The following is a 13,618-nucleotide window of genomic DNA, read 5'->3' as shown; positions in this document are numbered from 1 at the left end:
TCGTAATTTTCCAAAATGCCGCCAAAGCATATTAGCAAGTGTGTCTTCGAACACGATTGCACGTATTTATGTTTTGCCCTTTGCATGTTCCACACGGAGCGTATCGGATGATGAGTGGTCAGCCGATTTGCATGTATTGTAATTAAAAGTAGAACATTTCAAATCGTCAGATACCGCCATGCATGCAAAATCAACCATGCCGACATGGACGTAGTATCAGTAGCAACTATTAGCGAGTGAAGTAGTTCATGACATAGAAAATCATGAAACTGGCTCTTCCGGCCTTTCCACAAGTAGACATTTTTGAAAATAGCTACTAATAGTAACCATTATTGCAACGATTGGTGTACTTAATGAGTACGACCAGCAAGAAAAAAAGATAGTAAGAATAAGAACATTTGTTTGTTGGCCATTTTTCTTTCGCTACAGAAGAATGGAGTTGTCTGTATTCTTTTTGCTCATAGTCGAACGTATAAAATATACATACTTTAGCCAGAAGTCTTAAAGAAAGATAGTCCTGAGGGCTGCATCACTTGAGCAAGGAATATGAAAAATAAGCACAATGCTATGGCTTAACTGAGAACGAGCAATTAGAGGGAGTTGCACAAACTCGAAGTCGCGTAATAGACACAAATCGGTAAAAAGAGATACACGTATCATACATTTGTGAAAACGAAATCAGAAGAAGCAGTTTTGAAACGTCGCACCAAGAACGATGCATGTTTGCGGAAGAACTCGTGGCTAAAAATAAAACAAAAATCACAGCAAACGCTCTTGTATGTAAAAAGAATGCATAATTAGATAAATCAAATTTAACTAAATAAGTGAGGTAGAACGAACAGTGCAAGACAAAATCATCGTGTAGGCCGTGTGACAAACGACCACAAGCAGTAATCGTTGAAATCTCGTAACGTAGTAGAATTGGGGAGTGAGTTTTGGACGGAAAGCTTCAGTGCGTATGCAAGAGAATGTACGTGAATGGATCATGCGAAGGACAGATCTTCCATGCATGCATGTTGTAAGATAAGACAAAGGTGGAAATCGTATTTGTACAAAACAAGAAACTGAACTAAACGATCACTATTATGCTCGAGTATTAGCGAGAGCAAGGGTAACGAATGAATGGAAATTTGAATGAATGTGCAATGTAAATTTTTCGCCCATCCCAGGGGTATGATGTTGCGAATAGCGAGGGTAGCAGCATAAACCATGTAGCCAATAAATTTAATTTATTGAATACCACTATTTTGTGGCCAGCATACGATGAGGAGCGATTGATGATACGATTAATTGCAAACCAAACTCACACATACCCATCTTATACATGAAACCACACGCCCAGCCGCATACGGAAACCCCCATGAAGTGGTCGGTCTACACACGCCTGTACAGGTTGCATTAAAATCACATATTAGCAATACAATTTAGGATGTCTGGAGGAACCTAGTTTTAGCTAGCTTGAAGGACTTGACATGAAGACGTTTTACGAAGGAGAAAGGACGTGGAACGCGATGTATTCCACATTGCAATCTATTAATCGGGAAAATCTGAATTCACTCCAAAGTGTGTCGGAGAGGGCGACTGTGGATACATACCTATTAAATTGTTTATAGATGTAGACACAGTTCGGTGCTATTAAGATGAAAGCGTGGCAAATTAACGTACAATTTGCAATCGAACTATACCCCGCGTTGATACGATGAACGGGACGAAAGATATCAAAAGACGACGGACTACCTTTACGCTAGTACACTGCGGAGTCTGGAATGATGTGCAAGCGTGCACAAGACTAAAGCAACATGTCAAACATGTTGGATTGGGAAATACCTATACATAAGGACAACTATGTGACAAAGTGAAAGCATACAAGTCTCTAACAAAGAGATCCAGTTGGGCCTTCTGGAGTAGAGCAATACAAAGGCAAACCGTGAGTAGGAGCAGCTCAACTCGTAATAACTCTACCGGTACATCAAACCAATGAAACTGACAATGTAAATTACCGAGAGCAAGCGCGATACAGGAACGCGAGAGAAAGTTAACTTGATTGACAACGGCATGCGATATGTCGTCGAAAGCACGAGCCAACAAAAGATCAACCTAACAATAAAAAAGACTCTTGTGCTAAAACAAACCACACACAACAAGCAAAACAGAAGAATTGCAATTGCGATGTAGAAAAGCAGGTAGCGATCAGTGTCAGTGTTAGCGAAACGAATTAAAACATTTTCGTTTCGTTTTACGCCGGCGAGCTTTTTGGTTCTATCTGAAAGGGGCTCAGTTAACGTTATGGAAATCCGGAAAAGGGAACAGACAAAGAACTCACAATTATACAGTCAAACTGAAAACTACACCTGCGGGAAAAACCGTGCGAAAATGGTGCAGCAAACGAGATAGGGAAAACATTTTGTCCAACACAACACGGTGTTGGGGGACTGATCGCATGGAAATAGCTAGAGTGGTGGTTACGCGGTACAGGAGAGCAGCCAAGTGGAGCGGAGAAATACTGAAACATTGTTAAAACTTTTTATTTTAACTTGTTTTCCATCTAAAACAGTCGCCGGTCGTCCGTGGTTGTTGGCCGTCCGTCAAGCGCATCTTATGAGCCAAAACAATTAGAATCAGAATCGAAGCGAACGTGCTGCGATACGAAGCAAATACACAGTACTGCGACGAATCAGGACAATAGTCCGCAACAAGGATCGGTGGGACGGCCTCAGTGTTGCTATAGCAGCAGAAGAAACGGAAGAGAGAGAGAGAGAGAAAGAGAGAGTCTGCCTTGGACGGCCCGCTGCCGGCGATTGGCTGGATTGTTATCGTTTTACTTTTTTTTCTTTATGTGAAAAGAGAAAAAAAGAGCAAAAAATTTCAGTGAACAAAAAACAGAAAAAAATAATAAAAAAAAACACGCTAAACAAAACCAAGAAATAGTTGTTTTGTTTTGTTTTCATTTTAATTTCCTATCATCTTTCCATCTAATGGGATTAGGCGGACGGGGATGATGCCATGTTTATTTGCTCTTCGGCCAAGTAGTGCAAATGCACAATAACCTTCGAAAGCCATGGGAAAGATAAACATTATTTTAAAACTTCCCACAGCGACAAGAGTCCTCCCGAGGCAGAACCCCTGAACGTCGGTCGGAAGGACACAGTAGTGCGAAGAGGGACGCAACCGCATGTCAAGCATGCTGATAGAATACACCGGACCAAACGGCATATGCCTCGATGTTACGGAAGCGAGGGAACACGTACAAACATGGTAAGTACCCCGGGCGGCGAGAGGAAAATATGTTTTATTGCCCTTTGATGAAAGTGGGTCGGGAACCGTGTGATCCCTTTCAGCGCAGAATCGGCCTCTCCCCTACCCAACGGGTGTTCGCACTTGGTCGGATGAAGATGACACAAGACCTCGGTCGGTGCGGTTACGGTTCAAAGATGCACCCTCAGCAGCAGATACCGGGCGCAGTGTGCTGTTGCGGTGGATAATTGTGATTAATTGTTTGTCGCGTTTACGCGTGCTAAACGGTTCCGTGTGCGCCAACAATTTGCGTTGCACGCGCACACGCCAATCGATTCATGACGTGACATTAATGGGCCTGCCATAAACCCCGAAAGCCGTGCGGTCATTTCCGGTCTCATTACCATCGCATCCGGGACCATTGCTGCCATGCTCATGGCACGGTTCTTGGGCAATGGAAAAGGTGATAAAGACGAAATTGCGAATTTTTAGGCAGACATTTAAACTCGAATCGCATCAAGCCATCTTTTGCGTTTTCTAAGCTCAAGACGCGTAAGATACTTCGAAAAATGTGGCACCAAAACCAAACGGATAACTTGACGTAATAATGTAACCTTGTCTTTATTTTCAGCCCATGCATCCCACTCGTCCTTCGTCCTTGCAATTGCACCCCACTTTCCCACACTTTACTGGGTGTCACAGCGACCCGAAACTAATTGAAGTCATCAAAACAAAAATAAAATCCCAGCATTCCACACCGACCCCTGGCTAGAGAGCCCAACCCGTGCAGCCAAGGGTCACGGAAGGAACGATTATATCCATATCGAAATCTGTCATCACCCTCGGTCGACGGCACAGGACATGACATCGCCAAATCGTCACCCTCGTCGAGGCCGGACATAAACTTGAAACCGCCACTTCCACACGGACACGCCTCGCCCAAGGATGCCGCGCAGTGCTGAAACCGAGGCGTAATCCGGTGTGGCTTCGTGTGCACTGAATAAGCGTGCCCAAATAAATTATGGGGTACTTCAAGAAATTAGCAATGTCAATAGCAGGGCGGAAGACGCGTGCATTCCGATTCGTGTGGCACCGACACGCGCGCACCATCCGTCCGGCTGAGGGTTTGGCTCCGTTCCGCCGGAGGGCAACTTTTCCGCGGACGAACGGCGCTCGCTTTCCCGGCCAGGACATGCGTTACGTTTTTTTCACGTTTGTTTGTCGAAGGTATTAATTTTCCGGAATGCGCGTTCCGAACTCGTCGGCGGCTGAAATAGCGAGGTCCATGCGAGCGATTGAGCGTAAAATGATTTCCTTGTAAAGTGGTGATTTCTAGGAAAAAAAGCTCACATAATTCCCGCGGTTCATGTCGCAAAACTTTGAGCTCTATTTTGTTTCTCGGAAAGGTAAGGTGACATGCCATGTTCGTACCATTTGATTTGGTTCTTATTATTTGAAGGTGTTTACTGAAGGAACGAAAAACGTGCCTTCAAATGGACGATAAACAATGCGCAAAATCAGCTTTTTTCGGTCGCCACTTCCGGTCAAGAAAATGGACCAACCTTTCACTGCACTTCCGTTCCGGCGCCTAAACCCCCACGCTCGCGGAACCGTCGCAAACGGATGCACACTCGATCGCCGTGACACAATCGGCAAATCGTCATTGAAGTGTAAAGCAAACTAACCCCGAAGGGCGGGCCCTCAGAGGGAAAACCCATCGAAAGCAATCGTCATGACACGTGAGAAACACGCGTCGTACCGTCGGAACGTTGGTTGGGCCTCGGTAAATTGTTGTATTTATACGCTCGAGGCGATAAAAATCTGCCGTTCAGTTCAATGAAGGGGACGAGAACTCGAGCCTGCCGGGGTGTCGGGATGTACCTGCGTCGTCCTTCCACCCCGACCAGCGGTGTGTGTTTGTGTGCGGCTGTGAAATCAATTTCCGGAAGATCCAACAGCAACAGCAGCAGCACCCTTGCCCGGACCGGCTTCAATTGGATTAGGATTTATTTTTATTTGCATTTAATATTATATTTATAATACAGTCCCCGCAACCCGGTCGTTCGCTTTCGAACCCCTCGCTCGCGAGGGCAATATGTTTTCGTGGTTTTAATTGTCGGTTCCGGTGCCCTTCTGGCCGTCGTCCTCCCGGGAAATGCCGGAAACCAGGGGCGCCTTATCCACTGATAATGATGTTCGCTCCGTCACCGAACAAACTTTGAACAAAAAGGCAGGCACACGCGGACGGGCTTTGTGCGAATGGGTGCTGGTCGCGATGGAATTGGGATTAGCTCGCTGGTGGAACGGTCGGAACGCGGTGTAGAACCGTGTGTGCGCGTGTACATCCGAAACAAGCCGTATCCTTTTCCATTCGAATGTAAATCAGGCCGACCGGCAACGGTTTGAAAAGCTGTCGGATTGACCGCTGTTTGGAAAGTCGCGAGCGGTTGACGTACGTGGGAAAGAACCGGAAGTTTGGTAAGGCTGGTGATTACGGCTGGTCGGATGAACAATGTGAACACAAGTACAGGATTGCTTTAGAGACATTTTGTGCCATGTCTCGCGCTCGAAACTGGCCGTAAAACCTCCGCCGAGTGGGCGAAAAAACGCAAGCACCAAAAACAAGGGCCGCTGGGTTTTGCTTGTCGCTATTATTTCCAGCTCCAGTCAACATTGCCTTGTGTAGGTGGTTATCGCGACCCAACCCGCATCCATAACAAATTCCGCATTCGCAAATGGCACCTGCAGCATGGCTGAAGGACGACCCCAAGCGATGGACTTGGCGCATGCGGGCTTGCCTGCTCGAGCCACCTCGGAAAGGGTGCGTTTTTCTAACGTCTGGTACGTATCGATTTTTCCATCATCTGCAGCCACACTACGACCCCCAGTGCGGAACACCCGGGCGGACACAGCGGGATAGTCTGCCCAGCCCCGATCCGGAAGTCGACTCGAAACCGCAGCTGGAGCCGGATGCTGCTGGTGCCGGCTCTGCTCCCTTTCGGCACTGCTCATCTGGTCCCGTTGCAGGAGCAAAACGAATGAAAAGGGCGTGTCAAAAGCAGATACACCTTCACCCGCGCACATCGGCGGCGCCTGGCGGCTTTATTTACTCGATTCCCGTTTTTCTAAGAGCACTTGGGGCTGTACGAGACTTTGTACGACAGTGGTTCTTGTTTTTTTGTTACTTTTTGCTTTCACCTTAGCTCACTAACTTCATCTTACGTGGTAGGAAACTGAGTCATAACTTAACGGCACCGAATAGCGGCGGCACAATAATACTACGCGGCTAATATCACAAACACATCCGGTCTACTTCTGCGGTTTACGGAAGGCGTCGCCACCCAATACCCAACACCGTAACCGCCATCAGGATGGCCAGAATGGCAGCTGAAGGACCAGATCCTGCGGCAGCACTTTCACCGAGCTGGCCAAGTTTGGGCTGGAAGTTGGAGCAGGTGGGAAAGTTGGCCGGTACCGGTACCATCTCCGCATTATCACCCACCTTCAGCACCAGCGACATCCCGATTTCGGCGTGGAATTCAATGTGGCAGTGGAAAAGCCAGTAACCTACGGAAAAGCAAAAGGACGAGATTTGCGTCAGACCCCGGCTGTTGACTAACTCTCTGGACGCCGATGATTCCTACCAGGGTTATTGGCGATGAACCGGATGATTGTATATCCCCCGTCAGGGATGGTGACTGTGTCCTTAATCGGAGCTCTCTTAAGTCGTCGCGGCAACCGACCCTCCTCGTCCATACGCCGGATGTCCGCAATCGTAATGTTGCCACTAACGCGATCCATCCCGACAACGCGAAAAGCGTGCCCGTGCAGATGAAACGGATGGTTGGCGTCGAACGTGAAGCCTTCATCAACCATTATCATCTCGACGGTCGCATGCAGCGGTATCTGGATCACGTGGCTACACTCGCAAAACTCTCCACCGGAGCAGTTCCGGTCACGCAGGCTCGTTTCATTGCAAAACTGACTCTCATCCAGCGCATCCCGACCGGGCAGAAACGGCACCGGAGGCATTCGCATCGAGATGTGGTTCAGCTGGGGCGTATACAGCCGATTCGTGTTGTTCACGACCTGCCCAAACCCGTACAACTCCGGTACGTGGAAATGCGGATTGTCCTTGCCGTAGAAATCGTAGTACACGTAGAACTTGTAGTCCGTCTCGTTGCGTAGCAACAGCAGATCCTCCTGGTCAAGCGCGTTCGTCTCAGCGATCGTGATGACGTCTTCGGCACCAGGCCCACGATTCAGCGAGTTTAGCTGCGGACCAGGTGCGTCGTAGTCGTACGACGGCCAGGACTCGTACTCCACCGTTTCCGGAGCGCCTCGGTAGCGTAACACCGCGAACTGATACGCGGACGTGAACCGCTCGTCGCAGTCCATCAATCCGCGGAATCGCATCAGGTAGTTGCCCACCGGCTGGTTGGCTTTCACCACAAAGTCGAACCGCTCACCGGCGTAGCTCACGAATGACCCGAGGTCCTCGAGCGGTTGTACACCGAATCCGTCCGATGCGATCACCGTCAGGTTGTGGTTCTCGATCGACAGCTCTACCGGACAGTTTAGGAACTCGGCGTTGATCAACCGGAACCGGTACCGGCGTCCTCGGTCGACGTGGAACACCGCAAGAGGGATGTGCTGTGATTCGGGTGAGATCACCGCGTTGAAGTTGACCGTTCGTGACTGCCGTTTGGTGCGATGCCGCACATCTGCCGGGCGAAGTACTGACTTCAGCTTGTGATCGCTACTGGCTTGCAGAAGTTCCGAATCGTCTAGAAGAAGGGCACCATCGACAGGCTCTGTCGTGGTTAGTTCTTCGTCAACCAGCAGAGTTGTATCGCCGAAATCCTCCCCAAGTGCACTCTTATCCGTTGAAGTAGGAACGGTGACGGAGATGGGTGTGATCGTCGGAATTTTGGCAGTCCTTGCGAAGTACTTGCCACGCCCGTTGATCAGCAGGTTCGGAGGCTTGTTGTCCCCAGTCGAGTGGTGATGGGAAGCGAACAGCGACACGCCTTGCTCGTGCGCCCAATCCTGCACCGTCAGGACGTGCTCAGACAGATCGTGATCGTACAGCAGCTCGTGGATATCGTTGTCCTTGCGGATGATGAGCGCCCCAAACGCACCATCCCCACGTTGCATGCCCGTGTGCGAGTGCCAAAAATGCGTCCCTGGGTTATCCGCTCGAAATGTGTACCGGAAGGTAGTTCCCGGGCTGATCGGACACTGCGTCACATGTGGCACTCCATCCATGTACGGTGTCCGACGTTGGTGCAGTCCGTGCCAGTGGATGGTTGTGCTATCACCCATCAGGTGGTTCTCGACGTCCACCACGATAATGTCGTTCTCGCACACCTCGATGGCTGGTCCAGGCATCATACGGTTAATGACGGCCACATTCCGACGTACGCCATCTCCGGCGATACAGTGCGGTCGCGCACAGTCAGTGGCATTGTACGGGCAATTGTAGCACGCCTTCGAGAGCGTCCGGTACCATTCGAGCCGGAAGCGATAGTGGCATGTTTCCGGTTTGCGTCCCAACGTGCACACGCGCTTGCAAGGGTGGTTGCTGTAGCTCTGCTCCTCGTAGAAATCCACATTCTCGTCTGGCAACACTGTCGTTGAAGTGGATAGCTCCGACAACTCATCCGTTTCCGTGGTGTTGCACTCCTTGCAACAATCGCGCTCGATCACCCTGTGGGCGGGACAGTTACTGTCCAACGGTGGACACTGCTTGCGCCTGGAGCTGATCGCTAGGAAGTCGTTATCCTTCGCGCACCGATACAAAAGACAGCCGTCTGGACTTTCCCACGATTGGCCTTCGCGGTAGAACTGCTCGTCGAATTTGCACTGTGCCTGGACACACTGCGGGCAGCAGTGTTGATGGGACAGCTGCGCCTCGAAACCCTGCCAAATGGATGTCCTCAACGGCATTAGTAACAGGCGAAACGAACGTTACGGACCAGCATGATCAGACCTACCTTCGGACAGGTCGTGTTACACTGTATACCGATCGAGTTGATGAACGTTTCGTTGTGCTCGTTCCGCAGGCATTCGTAATTCATGCAGGTCGTCTCGTTCACCATGTTGAACCACTTCTCGCCGACGGATCGTGTCGTGAACTCGTCCTCGGTGTACACCTCGCAGAAGTTATCTGAAGCGGGACAGTTCAAACAGTTCAAAGGTACTTGCTTTGGGTAACGTGAATGGCAACGTAAGGGTCGTACTACCTACCACAACGCTGCAGAGTACAGCAACTACCGGCCACGGTTCTAGGACGAATGGTACGCTCCACATCGCAGAACTCCACCACCGGAGGACACGCGCTGATATCACAGTACAGCCTGAGGGTCTCACAGCACAGGTCCAATTCGCGGCGAATCCTTTGTCCAGGCTCTAAGGACCCCTCCGAGATGTTTGTCAGTGGTTGGCATTTGCTCGGGTCACAATCTGCAAAAATACAGCCAAATGGGGACACAGTCTAGTACCGCATAGTAGCACGTGGTGCATCTGTTTGCTTAATTAGCTATCACTTTATCGTTACACTTTTTGCTGGCATCAAGTTTGGGTCCAAAAAGGCGTGATAAGGTACGAAAAATGAATCGTTAGCATGAACATGCACTTTATCTAACGACGCAGATTTCAACATTCCTGATGTTCGTGTTTTTGGTAAACGACCCCTGCGCGTGTGTCAGTGTTATCTAATTGAAATTCATGGTTGCTATTCGTAGACATCGGCCTACTTTGCCCTTCAAGGAACATCTGGCAGACGCGTGCATGACAGGTGCGAAAATTAACTGACCGCTGTCACCGGACATCGGTCTGGATACGTATCCGACTGACGAGGATGACCTCAAGGACGAGCGACCAAGTATGCAATTGTCTTTAGTACATCATGTCGCACATCATCGTGAACCGACCCTGACGTCGATGAATCGAAGGATTTGATGTTTGATATTCTGCGTAGCTCATAACTGCCTTCGTACGTTACTACGTGACAATAAACGGGTAGAGGACTGACTTACGGTTGCTTCTACCACGCGAGTTTCTTCCGGATAACACGGCCTTGATTGGTTTCGCAGCACCACCACTTAGCGTTATGACACAGTCTAGAAGCAGGTCCAAATTGAAGTACTTATCGATACCATTGTCGGTTAGAAACCACCAGCACGCAATCGCAATGGCGTCCGTCGAAGGACGCCTCGAGCTCGGGCGTTGGTTTCAGCGAAATGCAATTGAAAATTGGCGCTTCTCGCTTGACTGAACGCGGTTGGCAGGAGAGACAACAAAAAACGATCCATCCAGCTCTCATTTCATCGCCAGGTGCACTACGGTCGGATATTCATTATGTACTTTGAAGCCCATCAATGGCGGAATCGGACGTGGCGTCAAATCAATGCTAATAGCATGTTCCGCAAAACCGCCCATTTGCATGGTGAATCGCTAGGTGTCGAAGAGGCGTTCAGTAGCACCGCTCGTACGATGCCATCCGCGAACTGTGGCGTGCGACATCCAGCGCCCGTTAGGGTATCAATTAACTTCTCGACGCGTTCCGCCGGTAATCGATCCGTAATTGGCAGCACATACAAAGTAGCACCTGGAGGGATTTAAATATACACCGCGGATTTCTGGGAAGATAGGGATGGACTCCGATGTTAAAAAAAAACGATAGCAATTCTTAGTCAACGCATGCGTCCCTGTAAAAGCTGCTGTAATCCCTTCTATTAGTATCTCCACTGGTACGCCTTCCAGATCTAGACTCACATCGGACAGATCAGGTTCCAAACGCATCCAACTAATAAGCACGCATTATGGATTTTCATTTCCATCCCATTCCATTGACACAGCCCACTAATCTCTCCCCGGGGTATGTGGCTTGAATTGGCAACGATCTACAGCGGGTTATGTAAGTTCACACGATCAAACTCTCCCAGCGGTATCGCAACCTGCCGATCGAGGGTTGCGTGTAAACGCGAAACCGAACACCAAACGCACATGTACTACGTTCAAAATGTACGTGATCGGTGGCACGACGACGCTAGGCATCTTCACGCGAGTCGCGACCTTGGCCGTGGGTCGACACCGCTTTTATTGCTCCGTCACCGGACCGGTACCGAGGAACCCGTACTGAAGATTGCCTGCAGCCATCCGTTTCGATGGTTCCGATTAATCGACTACTCGCGTCTCGCGTTCATCGTCGTTTTTCTTCTTTCAACTGCTAATGAGCCTCCTTTATGGCCTTTGGGAAACGGGACGGGATAGGAGATCTGTGGGTCATTCATCAATCATAAAACTCTTTTTACGATTTTCTACGAGATCGACGACGCTCGGGGTGCAATCCGTTCTCGACCTAAAGGGAGGCAAGCAGCGTGTTCGAAGCAGGTGGTGATGTCCACTCAACGTAAACGGCGGGGTACCTCGTGTCATTAATTAGTTCTCGCATACATTAGCGAAACGTCCCCACCAACGAACCAACGTGAGTGCTTCTGAAAAGCGCAAGTGGACTCGCCATTCTGTTCCGGTTGAGTGTGGCAGAATTTGAAATTATAATGTTGCCAACCACCGTCCCACAAGTGAACGGATCACCTACACCGGATGCGGCCGCAATTCTGATCCGCGAGCAGGACATCCGCGTGTGAAACGCACCCAAACGTGTTTCGAGCGAATTCCGATCTAGTTGCGAAGCGTTCGTTCTCGTTCACACGCCCAGCGATCGCGACTGGTTGCGATCACTTTCGATCGCTTCAACGGTGGTACCTTCGATGTCCAAATTAATTGTTCCTGCTCGCAAGCAAATCGTTAGACAACCGCGTGGCTTTTGCGGTTTACTTCCCGGTGTGGTGTGAGCGACTGTCGCGTGAATCATAAAAGGGTTTCGAGGGCTCCACGTGGCCAACGAGCTGTAACGGAGTGGTTCGTGTTACGCGTCGGAATGTCCGGAACGTGAAGTTTTGCCTCTGTTAACACGCGCCCGCTACTAGCTGGACTCGTTGAAGTTCGGAAGGAGATTGCCACGGTGTCGGTTCTTGTTGGTGACGCAAACTACAAGACGTCCCTCGTCAATCCGGTGTACGAACGGTTCGAACCGGTGCACGGCGGTTTATGCCGTTCATCTTCAAATCACAGCTTCATTGGGCGCAGGTGGATGGGCTGACCTTCAAAGATGGTGTTCGCTCGATTATCTGCTCGAGACGCTAAACGAAGGTGATTCATTATTGGATACATGCATCATTGTTCCTCCGGGGAAGACCCTCTTCGCAGAGTGGTGCAAATCCCAAAAAAAAGTCCCTCAATCCCGTAGGAACACCCGAATGATTTCACGGTGGCTTCAGATTCCCCTCGCGGAAACATGATCCTCGCCATAACCTGTTTCCAACAGCTGGGAAAGATGCACCAAACGGACAAAGCAAGCTCAAACGATACCGCCAAAAGCGTCTGGTAAACCCCACAAAATCCTACCACCGGGTTCAGATCGTGACGCGTGTGCTTGTTTGCGTTATGTTTCAAACAAACAGAATATGCGAAGTCAGATGAATATTAACGATTGTCACAGGCCATACATTAACGTAGTCGCGGGAAAGCTCATAAAACAGCTGTCCCGGTACACCGTTCAAATCCTGGAATTCCCGACGATTTTGATGGTTCTTTGTATCAGGTGGCAGCATCCGAGTGGCGATAAAAAACACAAAACCACTGTCAATCTACCTTCCCGCTTTAGTTCCGAAGCTTAAATGGACTCACCTGGTATGGAGGTTTGTGTGTGGCCGGTTTGGACCAGCAATGCCATGAGGACGATAAAGGCGCCGGTTACTAAGAGCATGGCTGGCACTCGGTGTCGATGTTTAGCTGTAGGCATTTTATAGCTGATATGCAGCGCTTCGTTACTAATTGACAAAGTTATCTTTCAGTCTCCGTCGTTTCCTCCTTTTGCGAAGCTTCCACAGCAAGCTGTAAGGTGGGGTCACAACATCTTCGCGTACTTCGCAACTTTTGTATACCTTAAACGAAAAGGAGAGCATTTCGTCACACGACAAATTAGCCAGATAATACACGCAGTGATGTATGTCAAACGCATTAGCAACGCTTTGATAACGTATTTCTTAACTGTTCATCTACACCGATTATCACTTCACGTGTTAGCAAAAGCAATCGTCCGAACAGTGCGCATCGGTGAAAGACAACAAAGTTCGCAGAGTCGCCAATTTGCATAAAATCCCACTCAACGCGCTAAGCTCTATCTCACCGATAGCACATCGACGCCAGTGGCGTTGATACTTTCGCTATTAATGCAAACAACTGCTAGTCAATCATTGGCTGAATTCGAGGTGCTGTTCTGCACACTCATTTTAATGTACATTTCCCCAGGGGG

At 49.3% G+C, this 13,618-nt stretch overlaps 1 protein-coding gene across 1 annotated transcript; it reads right to left on the bottom strand.

The window, feature by feature from the left end:
- Positions 1-6,328: 6,328 nt before the first annotated feature.
- Positions 6,329-13,105, bottom strand: LOC128721687 (uncharacterized). The gene is made up of 5 exons (XM_053815466.1): positions 12,991-13,105; positions 9,484-9,699; positions 9,231-9,403; positions 6,879-9,156; positions 6,329-6,801 (listed from the first exon to the last, which is right to left on the bottom strand). The coding sequence occupies exons 1-5, from the start codon at positions 13,103-13,105 to the stop codon at positions 6,557-6,559; spliced, it is 3,027 nt and encodes a 1,008-aa protein (XP_053671441.1). The 3' UTR covers positions 6,329-6,556.
- Positions 13,106-13,618: the final 513 nt, after the last annotated feature.

Source organism: Anopheles nili, chromosome 2, assembly GCF_943737925.1.
Source record: "Anopheles nili chromosome 2, idAnoNiliSN_F5_01, whole genome shotgun sequence".
NCBI lineage: Eukaryota > Metazoa > Arthropoda > Insecta > Diptera > Culicidae > Anopheles > Anopheles nili.
This window is presented reverse-complemented; position numbering and strand designations above follow the sequence as displayed.